The sequence below is a fragment of the Pygocentrus nattereri genome, chromosome 1, assembly GCF_015220715.1.
Source record: "Pygocentrus nattereri isolate fPygNat1 chromosome 1, fPygNat1.pri, whole genome shotgun sequence".
Lineage (NCBI taxonomy): Eukaryota > Metazoa > Chordata > Actinopteri > Characiformes > Serrasalmidae > Pygocentrus > Pygocentrus nattereri.
Genome location: NC_051211.1, coordinates 46258265 through 46275272, shown reverse-complemented (window position 1 = coordinate 46275272; position 17008 = coordinate 46258265). Strand labels below are relative to the sequence as shown.

At 38.5% G+C, this 17008-nt stretch overlaps 1 protein-coding gene across 1 annotated transcript; it reads left to right on the top strand.

The window, feature by feature from the left end:
* The first annotated feature begins 329 nt into the window (after positions 1-329).
* On the top strand, positions 330-16994 carry LOC108412918 (deleted in malignant brain tumors 1 protein). Its single transcript, XM_037538150.1, has 7 exons — positions 330-432; positions 6343-6651; positions 8708-9010; positions 9104-9412; positions 11915-11935; positions 14321-14546; positions 16934-16994. Exons 1-7 carry the CDS (start codon positions 375-377, stop codon positions 16992-16994), a joined length of 1287 nt encoding a protein of 428 aa, XP_037394047.1. The 5' UTR covers positions 330-374.
* Positions 16995-17008: the final 14 nt, after the last annotated feature.

Sequence of the window (17008 nt, the reverse complement as noted above, 5' to 3'; positions counted from 1 at the left end):
TGGAGTGTTTCCTCTCTCTGAAGTCAGTCTCCTGTATGTTGGTGTGTGTCTCACCACACTGCTGCGAGCGTCTCTCATCAAACAAACTCCTCTAGAGACGGAGGTGGAGTTCTGTTCATCAGCGCTGACGCTCTTTTGATAAATATGGAGAAAGAAAAAAACGCCTCCTCTGATTTGTCTCTGAAAATGTTTGATGATTTCCTCTCCTCTTTCTAATAAGGGAATAGTGAGTGTGATTGGCGGCTGTGGGGAGCCTCCCTCTCTCTCCCTCTCTCTTTCTCTCTCTCTCTCAGTTTCTTCAGTCTCTCTGGGGGAGTGGAGGTGAAGCTTGTTCTGCTGCTGAGTTGAACGGACTGTGTGCAGGTCAGAGGGAGATGGACAGGTGTGTGGCTCTCATTCTTCTGTCCTCCACAATCTCACTCACCATGGCTGGTAAGTTCACTCTCACTTTTAAAGAATAATAAAGATACAATTTTAACTCTCTTTCATTTGCTCTCTCTCCATTTATTGAAACTGATAGAGTTGTTACTAGACTAGTTACTGATTATCTTAATGTCTTTCTACTTTTTTTGTGTCCCCTTAAGTAAAGTGGAAAATATAAAAACATTATCAATTAATGTGTATTCTAAATATTTCTATACAACAAACAAACTGAAATTATGATCTCTTGCTTTGTGTGTTTATGCCAGAATCTCTATGTCTAAGATCAAGATACATTTGCAGGACAATGTCTTTTTACATAGTTCAGATCTATTCAGTGCAGATTTATGAACAAACTTCAAAACACAGCAACTGCACTAAACAATTGTTTTTGGAAAATAGTAACTTTGTACAACTTGGTAAATTTCACTGCACTCAATTTATAATCATTCCTTGAGATGAATTCAACAGTACTGAAACTCTGAACACTGATTACCGAATGCAGTTTGAATATAGTTTTCACTATTTGCATAGATTTTTACATTCATGAACTACTTTTAACTATATGTACCCTTGTTGATGTGGGATTTAATTTAGTAAACCACGAGTTCTTAAAGTTTATTATTCAAGTGAGATAACCCAAATGAGAGAGCTGATACCAAACAGTCAGAAAATGATTACTACACTAAGTTTAGGAAATGGCTCAGCGTAGTTGCAGCTTATCAATGGGGTTTCAACAATGGAGAAATATTGCCTATAATCTATGTGGATATTTTCTTATACAAATAAAACTCACGTACAGTTTAGCAGTTAAGTTGTTAGTCAGACATTGGTGCTTTAAAAAATAATAATAAAATGAAATAAAGCTGAACTAGCTATCACCATCTCTTCCTTCTCTCTATTTCTACTTCTTATTTGTCTTGTCCATCAAATCAGCTCTGTTGTTTCAAATGTTTTGATTGGTTGGAGGTGAGGTTATTTTTTTGATTTATATTGAAGATCTGACAGTGCTGTGTCCGGCGTTAGTATATTTATAATTACAGGCATTTTTGATATAATTATAAATGAGCCAATAAACTACAGCACTAACCAGGATGACATATCTCTGATTGGTCAGCCTGCTTACTAATGAATCCATGACTAATAAATCTAACTAGCTCATTTTAAAACTTTATGCAGCGTTAAGTCAGCTTCAGACTTCACGTGATAGACGGTGTAAATGTGCATGTGTACATTTTCAAATCTTGACTTCTGTTTTATTGTATGTACAACCCCAATTCCAATGAAGTTGGGACGTTGTGTAAAACATAAATAAAAACAGAATATTGCAGGCATCAAATTCAAGTTGCAGGCATCAAATTCAAAATAAGTGAATATTTGCAAAAAACAATAAAGTTTATCCATTTGAACATTAAATATCTTGTCTTTGTAGTGTATTCAATTGAATATAGGTTGAAAAGGATTTGCAAATCATCGTATTCTGTTTTTATGTATGTTTTACACAATGTCCCAACTTCATTGGAATTGGGGTTGTAAAAATCAGACTCTGTGCAAAAAGACTCAAACACATCACACTCTTCACACTTATACAAACGTAGTGATACATATTTTCCAACGTGCAGTGCACCAGAACAAACACGTCCACATTCAGTGCCACCACAGAGTTCAAGAATCACTGCAGTAAATAGTAGCTGTTCGTTTTTTGTATATTAAAGTTAAAACAGAAAGACTATGGTTTTCATCTGTATTGACTCTCCTCAAACGACAGCTCTACAATGCCCCATGTGTGTGCTCCTATGAACCTGATCGAGGAAACTGTGGAAAAAGAGTCATGTCTCAAGATTTCTAGAGTAATTTCTTCCACGGAGGGCTTGCACATCCATCTAACAGCAAAGTGTGTGTACGCTGATCTTAAACATGAAATCTTAGTATAATTAGTATATTTGTAGTGAAGATCATTGCTTTACTTGAAGCGACACAAAGCCTTAATTCATTGTTATGGAATAAGGAATAATGAACACTGAAAATGTAAAGAGGTGAGGATAGTGAGGCAGCTGAATATGTAGAAGTGAAGAAGAGTGTCCAGTAAATACAGATGACTGTGTAGGACACAACATTGCACAGTGGGGAAAAATGTGATAATAAATTAACGTCACTAACACATAAGCACTCTTTCATTCTGATGTTACTTATTTATATGAGTAAACACAATCAACCTTTAATTAGCCACCACTAAATACTCACAGTATTCACAGTAATTACCCAACTGTGCTTGACCTTTATGTCACGAACAGACAGGTGGACACTCCTTCAGGATCCTGTGATAGAGAACAGAATTCAGGTTCCATCAGGTTCCACTGCCACCACCATGGCTGAATTGTATGATATTTTTATGGTGGAATGCGTGAAAGGTTTTAGCTTTACATCAGATGTAATGGGACCCATGTCTTTCATCAGTCTATAGAATATTATCCCAAAAGTCTTAGGGGTCATCTAGATGTTTTTTGGCAAATATAAGTTGAGCCTTTGTGTCTTTTTTATTTGTGGTCAGAAGTGGTTTGCACATTGCAACTCTTCCATGGATGCCATTTTTGCCCAGTGTCTTTCTTATTGTTACCTTACATGAGGCAAGTGTGGCCTGTAGTTCTTTAGATGTTCATATGGGTTTTGTGACATCCTGAATGAGTCACTGATGCACTCTTGGTGACATTTTGATAGCCTGGCCACTCCTGGGAAGGTTCACCACTGTTCCAATTTTTTTCCATTTGTGGATAATAGCTCTCACTGTAGTTCACTTGGCTCTGAGAGCCTTAGCAATGGCTTTGTAACCCTTTCCAGACTGGTTGATTTCAATAACTTGAACCCCCCCACCCCCACCCCACGACCCTGATGGAGAAGCGGCTTAGAAAATGGATGGATGGATGGATGGATGGATGGATGGATGGATGGATGGATGGATGGATGGATGGATGTTTCTCATCTGTATCTGGACCTCTTTAGAATGTGGCATCATTACAGACAGGTTTTAAGTGATGTTTAGATTCAAGAGATCTGGCAGTAATAATGCCTCGATGTGGTTAGTGAAACTGAACCCAGTAGTCAACTGAATTAGGTTAACTGGGTGATTTAGTAGCTAAGTGGGCAACTACTTTTTTTTTTACATATGGTAAAAATGAAACCATAATTTAATGTGATTAATTGCGTTATCTATCTACCTATCTATTTATCAAACAATCAATCTATCTACATCTAATATATACACAAACACACACTGATTTCTCTCTTTCTTTCTGTTGTACAGACAGTGTGAGGTTGGTGGATGGTGGCAGTCGCTGTGCTGGGAGAGTGGAGGTTCTTCATGATGATCAGTGGGGAACAGTGTGTGATGATAACTGGGATATGAGAGATGCTGCAGTGGTGTGTAGAGAGCTGGGCTGTGGAGAGGCTGTAGATGCCCTGAGTGATGCTCATTTTGGACCAGGATCAGGACCAATCTGGAGGGATGAAGTGGACTGTAGTGAGTCAGAGTATACGTTTAAGGACTGTATATCACAAGATTGGGGTAAACATGACTGTGATCATTCTGAAGATGCTGGAGTCATTTGTTCAGGAAATCCTCTACTTGATGCCATTGGTAATAACTCCATTATTTATGAATTAAACAGCTTTTACTAGCTTTAACAGATGTTTCACAGCTTTATCTCTGCTGATATTGCTATAATTTTATGAATTCTGAACATTTGTGAATTTTGAAACTGAAAAATTTAATGGGCTGTAGATGTTCCAAAGTCGTGTTAAAATGAACTCTTTAAGTGTTAAAACTGACAGTTTTACAGTGTGCCATCTTTACTACCACAATAAATTCTTACTGTTGTATAACATATGATGCCTTATATGATGTCTGATGTGATGCTTACCCTTTCAACTCAATGCCTGTTGTACAGACAGTGTGAGGTTGGTGGATGGTGGCAGTCGATGTGCTGGGAGAGTGGAGGTTCTTCATAGAGGACAGTGGGGAACAGTGTGTAGTGATTACTGGGATATGAGAGATGCTGCAGTGGTGTGTAGAGAGCTGGGCTGTGGAGAGGCTGTAGATTCATTGAGTGATGCTCACTTTGGACCAGGATCAGGACCAATCTGGATAAACATTGTGCACTGCAGTGGATCAGAGTCTACACTGAAGAACTGTAGATCTCCAGAAGGGGGAAAACATGACTGTGATCATTCGAAAGATGCTGGAGTCATCTGCTCTGGTGGGTTTTTCTGAAAAAAAAATATATGTTCACTATTCGAATTTCATTGAATTTTCTTTTCTTTAAAATGTGAAGCTTAAGAAAATATGTTAATGTGTTACGAGGGAACAGAGTTCAGACAAATGCAGATCTTGAAAAGGATTGGATTTTATCTTAACCAAAGGGAAAACCAGAATTGCAGACAAAAAACAGTCCAGGAAGTCAAAACACAGATCAAGCACTAAAGGCGACAGTACAAAAAGGACAAGGCAAAAAAAAAAAAAAAAAAAAAAAAGCAGATTGCAAGGATACAATACTTCGCAACCACACTATTCTAAGCCCGGGCTTAAATACTAGCTAAAAAGAGGTCATATGACATAGTCCACAGGTGTTCCGCGTTAGTACTCTGGGGATTGTGAACGTTGATAGGAGCGTTGAACTGAGTCATTGGTCACGTGTGTCCCCTATGACTCCTGGGAAATGGAGTCTGTGTCAGATTCTGGTTGGGAAATGTCCATGGAATGCGTGACAATGTGTTAATATGTAAAATATAAATATGCTAAAATGCATGTATAATGAGAAACTACAGTTCTGTATGACTGTCACTCTTATTTTAGAAGTCAAACTGGTTGGTGGTTCTCACTGCTCTGGGAGAGTGGAGGTGTTTCATGGAGAGACCTGGTCCACAGTGTGTGATGCTGACTTTGACCAGCAGGATGCAGAGGTTGTGTGTCGAGAGCTGGGCTGTGGGCTTCCTGTGGAGGTGCTGGGAGCAGCAGCTTTTGGCAGAGGGGAGGGTCAGGTGTGGTCAGAGGAGCTTCAGTGTAGAGGCAACGAATCTCAGATTCACTTCTGTCCAACATCTTCACTCAAACACAACTGCACCCATGACAGTGATGTGGGTCTGGTGTGTGCTGGTAAGAATTGCACCTTTTCCGGTTAGTTTTGATTGTTTTCTGTGATAACTGTGATGAAATTAAAGTAATATTCTGGCAATTATATATTTATTTTATATATATATATTTACAATATATATTTTATTAAACCACCTTTAACCTGCACATGGATCCTTCTGGAGAATCAACTGTTACTATATATATATATATATATATATATATATATATATATATATATATACACATATATACACACACATACACACACACACACACACACACACACACACACACACATACATACATACATAGTAACAGTTGATTCTCAGGAACATGAGAAGGATCCATGTGCAGTTTAAAGGTGGTTTAATAAAACAGGGAAATCCAAGGGTCAAGGGCAAGGACAGAAAAGGAAGTCAAAAGCCAAAAAACATCCAAAAAGGGCAAGGGCAAAAATCAATCCAAAGAGCAAGCAACAGTCCAAAACACCAAAAGAAGACAAGGGAAGAACCAAGGCTTGGTAAGGCAGACACTGAGGAACTGGCAATACTTCACATGGTGTGAGTGCAACTGAGAGGTTTTTTATAGCAGAGCAGAGTAGGGTGGAAATGAGGATCAGATGGGGCTCATTAGGGTTGTCTAGAACTCAGGAGAGGAAGACCTCTGGTGGCCAGAAGGGGCATTGCTGACACACACACACACACACACACACACACACACACACACACACACACACACACACACACACAATGTACACACTAATTTCTCTCTCTCTCTCTCTCTCTGTTGTACAGTCAGTCTGAGGTTGGTGGATGGTGGCAGTCGCTGTGCTGGGAGAGTGGAGGTTCTGCATAGAGGACAATGGGGAACAGTGTGTGGTGATTACTGGGATATGACTGATGCTGCAGTGGTGTGTAGAGAGCTGAACTGTGGAGAGGCTGTAGATGCACTGAGTGATGCTCATTTTGGATCAGGATCAGGACCAATCTGGAGGGATGACATATTCTGTAATGGATCAGAGTCTACACTGAAACACTGTAGGTCACAAGGATGGGGTAAACATAACTGTGATCACAAACAACATGCTGGAGTCATCTGCTCTGGTAAGCTACAGTCAATTTTTACATTCATGGAAGAAAATGTGTGATAATATCTTCATGTACCATATCACCACACCAGATAAAAGTAATGGAAATTCTGAGAGTATTTAACTTTAGATCTTATTCACGATTGATTCTCAAAGTTGGATATGAAAAAGCAATAGGCTAATATTCTCTATAGTACAATGTATATACATCAGTACCCTCAATGGAACTTCCACTGAGACACATGAATGGAAAGCAAGCAGGAAATATAAGCTTTCCCCCATCACAATAGCTGTAAAAAGTTTTCACATTTCTGAGTTTATATTATTAATGTATAAAAGAGTAAAGATTTGGGTCTAAGCCCAATTTATAGTAGAATTGTTTTGGGATATTGTCCCCCAAATATTTTAAATTAACCTGTAAAATGTGCAGTTTTTACTTCTTTACACAGATTTACACATTAATAACATGCAACAATTTAGCTCTGATTGGGTCTCTTTAAAAACCATTAAAAAACAAACAAAAAACAAAATAATAAACCACTGTGAAAGAAAATAAAAGACAATTAAGAAAAAATGGAGATGTCATCTGTAAATTTTCTCTTTCTACATCAGCCATCTCTTGTAAATATCTCCTCTCTAATGTTCTGCTACCAGAGGAATGTTATCTACAGTTTGTATGTATTTTAGAAGCTTTCAGTAAAAAAATCATAAAAAACATAAAACAAACAATATACAATATGAAAGAACATGCTAAAACAAAGCATTCCATCTGGATAATTTTGTGTTCTGATAAACATTGTTGTACGTCTGCAGCCCAACAGAATATCAGGTAAACATTTTTCAGTATAACAGTGGCTTGGGTTGGGCTGGTTTGCAAATGTGTTTATTTATTTTTTTAATCTACACTGTAAAAACTACTAGTCTGGCCATCTTAAAGATTTAATCTTTTTGTTCTTCAAATAATGATTTGACAGAATAAAACAAGCATTATTCTGTTAACAGTTCAGTGAACTTGTAATGTTAAAACAGCCAGTCTACTTGCATTGATAAGTTAAAATGATCATTGTTTTACAGTAAAGTACATTTAGCTTTTTTACAGGGCTTTTTTCAAGATTTAAGGGGCACATTTTCTCTCTCTCTGTCTCTCTCTCTCTCTCTCTCTCTCTCTATATATATATATATATATATATATATATATATATATTTTTTTTTTTTTTTTTTTTTTTTTTTTTTTTTTCTTTCTACTTTCCCTCAGTCTCCGGCATCATTGTATTATATTCATTTGGCTAGATTTACTATTTGTACTGTGATCAATTCTATTTTGGCATCAAAAAGAAATTGTTTTGATAGACACAATGCCCCTTTAGCACCAAAATAAGGAAAGGGGGTGTCACTGCTTGTTTCTGCTTTTGTCTCATGTCCTTGAAATAATTACTTTTTATGTTAAGTAGTTTATGTTATAGTTTGCTATAGTTTATAGTTACATTTCTCCTACATGTAGGAAACTGACTTTCATACAGAAAGCATGTGAGCCAAATAGTGCTTAAATTGTGCCAGTCACTTCACATTAGTTTATCTAAGTACATAACCCACTAAACTGGCCAGCCACACTGCTGTGAAGTGTCAATAGAATAAATACAAATAAATACCTAAATTTAAATTCCTTGTCTTATAACAGGTTATTCATAAAATGGTTACGTAAATTCAGTTGGTTGCTCACAGGGGCAGATCTGATTTTATTTAAATAAGTAAATGTATTTTATAGACAATCTATTAGATAGGAACTGCAAGTGCTGAGCTTTCTTGAAGACAAATTTGTAAATGTTTAGGAAAACACACTGACAGACATAAAATTACAATCTATTGTTTTTTGTTAACATGTACTTATTGCACTGTTAATGCTTTTCAATTAAGTAAATGCTCACCGATAAATGGTTTTATATATAATTTTCTAAAATGTATTTGGGCTTCAGTTCAAAGATCTATATTTTATTAAAATTAATATAACAAAAGAAAAATGAATGAATAATACATAAAATAATAGTAATTTAAACATTACATTATACTTTTAGGAGTCAGGCTGGTTGGTGGTTCTCACTGCTCTGGGAGAGTGGAGGTGTTTCATGGAGAGACCTGGTCCACAGTGTGTGATGCTGACTTTGACCAGCAGGATGCAGAGGTTGTGTGTCGAGAGCTGGGCTGTGGGCTTCCTGTGGAGGTGCTGGGAGCAGCTGCTTTTGGCAGAGGGGAGGGTCAGGTGTGGTCAGAGGAGCTTCAGTGTAGAGGCAACGAATCTCAGATTCACTTCTGTCCAACAACATCTTCACTCAAGCACAACTGCTCCCATGACAATGATGTGGGTCTGGTGTGTGCTGGTAAGAGCAGTAGAGTTTCCTGTTATTCTTAGACTCTATGTGCCATGATGGACTGTGTTTAAAATTCTTTCATCCCCCCTCTCTGTTGTGCAGACAGTGTGAGGTTGGTGGATGGTGGCAGTCGCTGTGCTGGGAGAGTAGAGGTTCTTCATAGAGGACAGTGGGGAACAGTGTGTGATGATTACTGGGATTTGAGAGATGCTGCAGTGGTGTGTAGAGAGCTGGGCTGTGGAGAGGCTGTAGCTGCACTGAGTAGAGCTCACTTTGGACCAGGATCAGGACAAATATGGATGGATAATGTGGAATGTAGGAAATCAAAGTCTAAACTCAAGAATTGTAAGTCACCAGAATGGGGTAAACATAACTGTGGTCATGATGAAGATGCTGGAGTCATCTGCTCAGGTAAGCTGCTGTCAGTCATCACCTTTATGCATGATAGTTTATCTAAATTGTATTGCTGTCACAGCATATTAATTCTATAAATGAGTATAAATTAATATTATAAATATTATAAACATATATTGAAGATAAATCATATCCATATGTGCTTGCTGACTGTATGATTCCAAAATTATTAAACCAGCCATAAAATTATACTACCTCAATTCCCAAAAAGTTAAGCAAAGTTATGCATATTCAGACATTCCTAGTTAGCATAAAGATATAAAGAGTTTTATGTTTCATGGGTACATCAACTTCATATAAATATTTCAAACATTTATTATTTATTATATTTTTAATAATTATTTTTCATGGTTTAAATTACAACCTTAATTCCAAAACAGTTGGGACACTGTGTAAAATGTAAATAAATGTAAAAAAACAAAATAGAATTAAATGATTTGCACATCTCATAGACCCATTTTTTCTTCACAATAGAACATGGAACACATCAGATGTTGAAAATGAGATATTTTAAAATTTCATGAAAAATATTAACTCATTTAAAACTTGATGGCAGCAACGCATCTCAAAAAGTTGGGACAGGGCCATGTCTACCATTGTGTGGCATCCCCTCTTCCTTTACCAACATTCTGTAAATGTCTGGGAAGTTTTGGGAGAGGAATGTTGTCCCATTTTTGTCTGCTCAACAGTTCTAGGTCTTCTTTGCTGGATTTTCTGTTTCATGACACGCCAAATATTTTCTACTGGTGAAAGGTCTGGACTGCAGGCAGGCCAGTTCAGCACCCGGACTCTTCTATGAAGCCATGCTGTTGTGATGGTTTAGCACTGTCTTCTTGAAATACGCAAGGCCTTCCCTCAAAGAGACATTGTCTGGTTGGGAGCATATGTTGTTGTGAAACCTCTATATACTGTTCAGCATTGATAGTGCCTTTCCAGATGTGTAAGCTGTCCACGCCATAGGCACTAAAGCAGCCCCATGCCATCAGAGATGCAGGCTTTTAAATTGGGCACTGATAACTAGCTGGATGGTCCCAAAGCTGGATGGTCCCAAAGCTTGATGGTCCTACAGCCTCAGTGTCCATGGTTTTCAAATAGAATTTCAAATTTTGATTAATCTGACCACAGAACAGTTTTCCATTATGTATCAGTACATTTTAAATTAGCTTTGGCCCAGAGAACACTACAGCGTACTCTGCAAGGTACAGGTTTAACTTGCATTTGTGGATTGCACTGTGAACTGTGTTCATAGACATGATTTCTGGAAGGATTCCTAAGCCCATGCAGTGATTTCCAGTACAGAATCATGGCTGTTTTTAATGCAGTGCCGCCATGGGACCCGATGATCACGTGCATCCAAAATTGACTGCTGGCCTTGTCCCTTGCGTACAGGGATTTCTCCAGATTCTCTGAACACGTTCCACTGAAGTTGGGACACTGGCAACAAAAGACTGAAAAAGTTGAGGAATGCTCTAAAAACACCTGTTTGGAACATTCCACAGGTGAACAGGTTAATTAGAAACAGGTGAGTGTCATGATTGGGTATAAAGGGAGCATCCCTGAAAGGGAGCATCCACTTTTTGAACAACTGTGTGAGCAAATAGTCCAACAGTTTAAGAACAACATTTCTCAATATGCAATTGCTAGGAATTTAGGGATTTCATCATCTACAGTCCATAATATCATCAAAAGATTCAGAGAATCTGGAGAAATCTCTGCAAGTAAGCAGCAAGGCAGAAAACCAACATTGAATGCCCGTGACCTTCTATTCCTCAGACGGCATTGCATTAAAAACCGTCATCATTCTGCAATGGATATTACCACATGGACTCAGGAACACTTCAGAAAACCATTGTCAGTGAACACAGTTCGTCGCTCCATCTACAAGTGCAAGTTAAAACTCTGCCATGCAAAGCGAAAGCCATATATCAACAACACCCAGAAACGCCATCGGCTTCTCTGGGACTGAACTCATCTGAGATGGACTGACACAAAGTGGAAAAGTATCCTGAGGTCTGATGAGTCCACATTTCAAATTGTTTTTGGAAATCATGGACGTCGTGTCCTCCGGGCCAAAGAGAAAAAGGACTGTCTGGATTATTATCAGCGCAGAGTTCAAAAGCCAGCATCTCTGATGGTATGGGGGGCTGTTAGTGCCCATGGCATGGGTAACTTGCACATCTTTGAAGGCATCATTAATGCTGAAAGGTACATGCAGGTTTTGGAGCAACATATGCTGCCATCCAAGCAACGTCTTTTTCAGGGACGTTCCTGCTTATTTCAGCAAGACAATGCCAAGCCACATTCTGCACGTGTTACAACAGTGTGGTTTCATAGTAAAAGAGTGCGGGTACTAGACTGGCTGCCTGCAGTCCAGACCTGTCTCCCATTGAAAATGTGTGGCGCATTATGAAGCGCAAAATACGACAACGGAGACCCCGGACTGTTGAGCAAATGAAGTTGTACATCAAGCAAGAATGGGAAAGAATTCCACCTACAAAGCTTCAACAATTAGTGTCCTCAGTTCCCAAATGCTCATTGAGTGTTGTTAAAAGGAAAGGTGATGTAACACAGTGGTAAACATGCCCCTGTCCCAACTTCTTTGGAATGTGTTGCAGGCATCAAATTCAAAATGAGTGAATTGCAAAAAACAATAAAGTTTATCCATTTGAACATTAAATATCTTGTCTTTGTAGTGTATTCAATTGAATATAGGTTGAAAAGGATTTGCAAATCATCGTGTTCTGTTTTTATGTATGTTTTACACAACGTCCCAACTTCATTGGAATTGGGGTTGTAAAAATCAGACTCTGTGCAAAAAGACTCAAACACATCACACTCTTCACACTTATACAAACGTAGTGATACATATTTTCCAACGTGCAGTGCACCAGCACAAACACGTCCACATTCAGTGCCACCACAGAGTTCAAGAATCACTGCAGTAAATAGTAGCTGTTCGTTTTTTGTATATTAAAGTTAAAACAGAAAGACTATGGTTTTCATCTGTATTGACTCTCCTCAAACGACAGCTCTACAATGCCCCATGTGTGTGCTCCTACGAACCTGATCGAGGAAACTGTGGAAAAAGAGTCATGTCTCAAGATTTCTTGAGTAATTTCTTCCACGGAGGGCTTGCACATCCATCCAAACTAACAGCAAAGTGTGTGTACGCTGATCTTAAACATGAAATCTTAGTATAATTAGTATATTTGTAGTGAAGATCATTGCTTTACTTGAAGCGACACAAAGTCTTAATTAATTGTTATGGAATAAGGAATAATGAACACTGAAAATGTAAAGACAGAGGTGAGGATAGTGAGGCAGCTGAATATGTGGAAGTGAAGAAGAGTGTCCAGTAAAGACAGATGACTGTGTTGGACACAACATTGCACAGTGGGGAAAAATGTGATAATAAATTAACGTCACTAACACATAAGCACTCTTTCATTCTGATTACTTATACTTATTTATATGAGTAAACACACTCAACCTTTAATTAGCCACCACTAAATAACCTAAAAATACCTCCTTTGTGGTGGTCTGGTGGGGGTCCTGGCCATTGAAGAAGAGGGTAAAAAGAGGCTAACAAATTGCAGGAAAACAGATGGACTACAGCCTGTAATTCTGAAACTACAAAGCAGCTACATGGAACCTGACCTGATATATGTGTGTGTGTGTGTGTGTATGTGAGCATTTAGTCTGAATTTAAACTGTTATTATGTGCCAATTTCATAAAATGTCTAATACGTATTTCCCATACATGCTACGATTGCTTTCTGTTCATATGTCTATGCATGCTGTGAAAAAAGTTGCATATGTATTTTTGTATTTGTGTATTCACAGTAATTACCCAACTGACCTTTATGTCACGAACAGACAGGTGGACACTCCTTCAGGATCCTGTGATAGAGAACAGAATTCAGGTTCCATCAGGTTCCACTGCCACCACCATGGTTGAATTGTATGATATTTTTATGGTGGAATGTGTGAAAGGTTTTAGCTTTACATCAGATGTAATGGGACCCATGTCTTTCATCAGTCCATAGAATATTATCCCAAAAGTCTAGATGTTTTTTGGCAAATAGATGAGCCTTTGTGTCTTTTTTATTTGTGGTCAGAAGTGGTTTGCTCATTGCAACTCTTCCATGGATGCCATTTTTGCCCAGTGTCTTTCTTATTGTTACCTTACATGAGGCAAGTGTAGCCTGTAGTTCTTTAGATGTTCATATGGGTTTTGTGACATCCTGAATGAGTCGCTGATGCACTCTTGGTGACATTTTGGTAGCCTGGCCACTCCTGGGAAGGTTCACCACTGTTCCAATTTTTTTCCATTTGTGGATAATAGCTCTTACTGTAGTTCACTTGGCTCTGAGAGCCTTAGCAATGGCTTTGTAACCCTTTCCAGACTGGTTGATTTCAATAACTTGAACCCCCCCACCCCCCCCACCCCACGACCCTGATGGAGAAGCGGCTTAGAAAACGGATGGATGGATGGATGGATGGATGGATGGATGGATGGATGGATGGATGGATGGATGGATGTTTCTCATCTGTATCTGAATCTCTTTAGAATGTGGCATCATTACAGACAGGTTTTATTTAAGTGATGTTTAGATTCAAGAGATCTGGCAGTAATAATGCCTCGATGTGGTTAGTGAAACTGAACCCAGTAGTCAACTGAATTAGGTTAACTGGGTGATTTAGTAGCTAAGTGAGCAACTACTTTTATTTTTACATATGGTAAAAATGAAACCATAATTTAATGTGATTAATTGCATTACCTATCTATCTTTATTTATCAAACAATCAATCTATCTACATCTAATATATATATATATATATATATATATATATATATACATATATATATACACACTGATTTCTCTCTTTCTTTCTGTTGTACAGACAGCCTGAGGTTGGTGGATGGTGGCAGTCGCTGTGCTGGGAGAGTGGAGGTTCTTCATGATGATCAGTGGGGAACAGTGTGTGGTAATGACTGGGATATGAGTGATGCAGCAGTGGTGTGTAGAGAGCTGGGCTGTGGAGAGGCTGTAGATGCACTGAGTAAAGCTCACTTTGGACCAGGATCAGGACCGATCTGGTTGGATAATGTGGACTGTAGTGAGTCAGAGTATACGTTTAAGAACTGTATATCACCAGATTGGGGTGATCATAACTGTGATCATTCTGAAGATGCTGGAGTCATTTGTTCAGGAAATCCTCTACTTGATGCCATTGGTAATAACTCCTCCATTATTTATGAATTAAACAGCTTTTACTAGCTTTAACAGATGTTTCACAGCTTTATCTCTGCTGATATTGCGATAATTTTATGAATTCTGAACATTTGTAAATTTTGAAACTGAAAAATTTAATGGGCCGTAGATGTTCCAAAGTCGTGTTAAAATGAACTCTTTAAGTGTTAAAACTGACAGTTTTACAGTGTGCCATCTTTACTACCACAATAAATTCTTACTGTTGTATAACATATGATGCCTTATATGATGTCTGATGTGATGCTTACCCTTTCAACTCAATGCCTGTTGTACAGACAGTGTGAGGTTGGTGGATGGTGGCAGTCGATGTGCTGGGAGAGTGGAGGTTCTTCATAGAGGACAGTGGGGAACAGTGTGTAGTGATTACTGGGATATGAGTGATGCTGCAGTGGTGTGTAGAGAGCTGGGCTGTGGAGAGGCTGTAGATGCATTGAATCATGCTCACTTTGGACCAGGATCAGGACCAATCTGGATAAACATTGTGCACTGCAATGGATCAGAGTCTACACTGAAGAACTGTAGATCTCCAGAAGGGGGAAAACATGACTGTGATCATTCGAAAGATGCTGGAGTCATCTGCTCTGGTGGGTTTTTCTGAAAAAAAAAAAATGTTCACTATTCGAATTTCATTGAATTTTCTATGTTAATGTGTTACGAGGGAACAGAGTTCAGACAAATGCAGATCTTGAAAAGGATTGGATTTTATCTTAACCAAAGGGAAAACCAGAATCACAGACAAAAAACAGTCCAGGAAGTCAAAACACAGATCAAGCACTAAAGGCGACAGTACAAAAAGGACAAGGCAAAAAATAAAAGCAGATTGCAAGGATACAATACTTCACAACCACACTATTCTAAGCCCGGGCTTAAATACTAGCTAAAAAGAGGTCATATGACATAGTCCACAGGTGTTCCGCGTTAGTACTCTGGGGATTGTGAACGTTGATAGGAGCGTTGAACTGAGTCATTGGTCACGGGTGTCCCCTATGACTCCTGGGAAATGGAGTCTGTGTCAGATTCTGGTTGGGAAATGTCCATGGAATGCGTGACAATGTGTTAATATGTAAAATATAAATATGCTAAAATGCATGTATAATGAGAAACTACAGTTCTGTATGATTGTCACTCTTATTTTAGAAGTCAAACTGGTTGGTGGTTCTCACTGCTCTGGGAGAGTGGAGGTGTTTCATGGAGAGACCTGGTCCACAGTGTGTGATGCTGACTTTGACCAGCAGGATGCAGAGGTTGTGTGTCGAGAGCTGGGCTGTGGACTTCCTGTGGAGGTGCTGGGAGCAGCTGCTTTTGGCAGAGGGGAGGGTCAGGTGTGGTCAGAGGAGCTTCAGTGTAGAGGCAACGAATCTCAGATTCACTTCTGTCCAACATCTTCACTCAAACACAACTGCACCCATGACAGTGATGTGGGTCTGGTGTGTGCTGGTAAGAATTGCATCTTTTCCTGTTAGTTTTGATTGATGAAATTAAAGTAATATTCTGTCAATTATATATTTATTTTATATATATATTTACAATATATATTTAATTAAACCACCTTTAACCTGCACATGGATCCTTCTGGAGAATCAACTGTTACTATGTATGTATGTGTGTATATATATATATATATATATACATATATATACATACATACATACATACATACATACATAGTAACAGTTGATTCTCAGGAACATGAGAAGGATCCATGTGCAGGTTAAAGGTGGTTTAATAAAACAGGGAAATCCAAGGGTCAAGGGCAAGGACAGAAAAGGAAGTCAAAAGCCAAAAAACATCCAAAAAGGGCAAGGGCAAAAATCAATCCAAAGAGCAAGCAACAGTCCAAAACACCAAAAGAAGACAAGGGAAGAACCAAGGCTTGGTAAGGCAGACACTGAGGAACTGGCAATACTTCACATGGTGTGAGTGCAACTGAGAGGTTTTTTATAGCAGAGCAGAGTAGGGTGGAAATGAGGATCAGATGGGGCTCATTAGGGTTGTCTAGAACTCAGGAGAGGAAGACCTCTGGTGGCCAGAAGGGGCATTGCTGACACACACACACACACACACACACACACACAAACACAAACACACACACACACACACATATATATATATATATATATATACATATATGTATATGTATATATATATATATATATATATATATATATATATATATATATATATATATATATATATATAATGTACACACTAATTTCTCTCTTTCACTCTCTCTGTTGTACAGTCAGTCTGAGGTTGGTGGATGGTGGCAGTCGCTGTGCTGGGAGAGTGGAGGTTCTGCATAGAGGACAATGGGGAA

What these genes read in the sequence shown, in the direction of transcription:
- LOC108412918 (XM_037538150.1), top strand. Translation starts at nt 375, where the DNA reads ATGGACAGGTGTGTGGCTCTCATTCTTCTGTCCTCCACAATCTCACTC. An exon ending in TGCTGGAGTCATCTGCTCTG is followed by an intron (nt 6,652 to 8,707) that starts GTAAGCTACAGT and finishes TTATACTTTTAG; the next exon opens with GAGTCAGGCTGGTTGGTGGT. An exon ending in GTGGACTGTAGTGAGTCAGA is followed by an intron (nt 14,547 to 16,933) that starts GTATACGTTTAA and finishes TCTGTTGTACAG; the next exon opens with TCAGTCTGAGGTTGGTGGAT.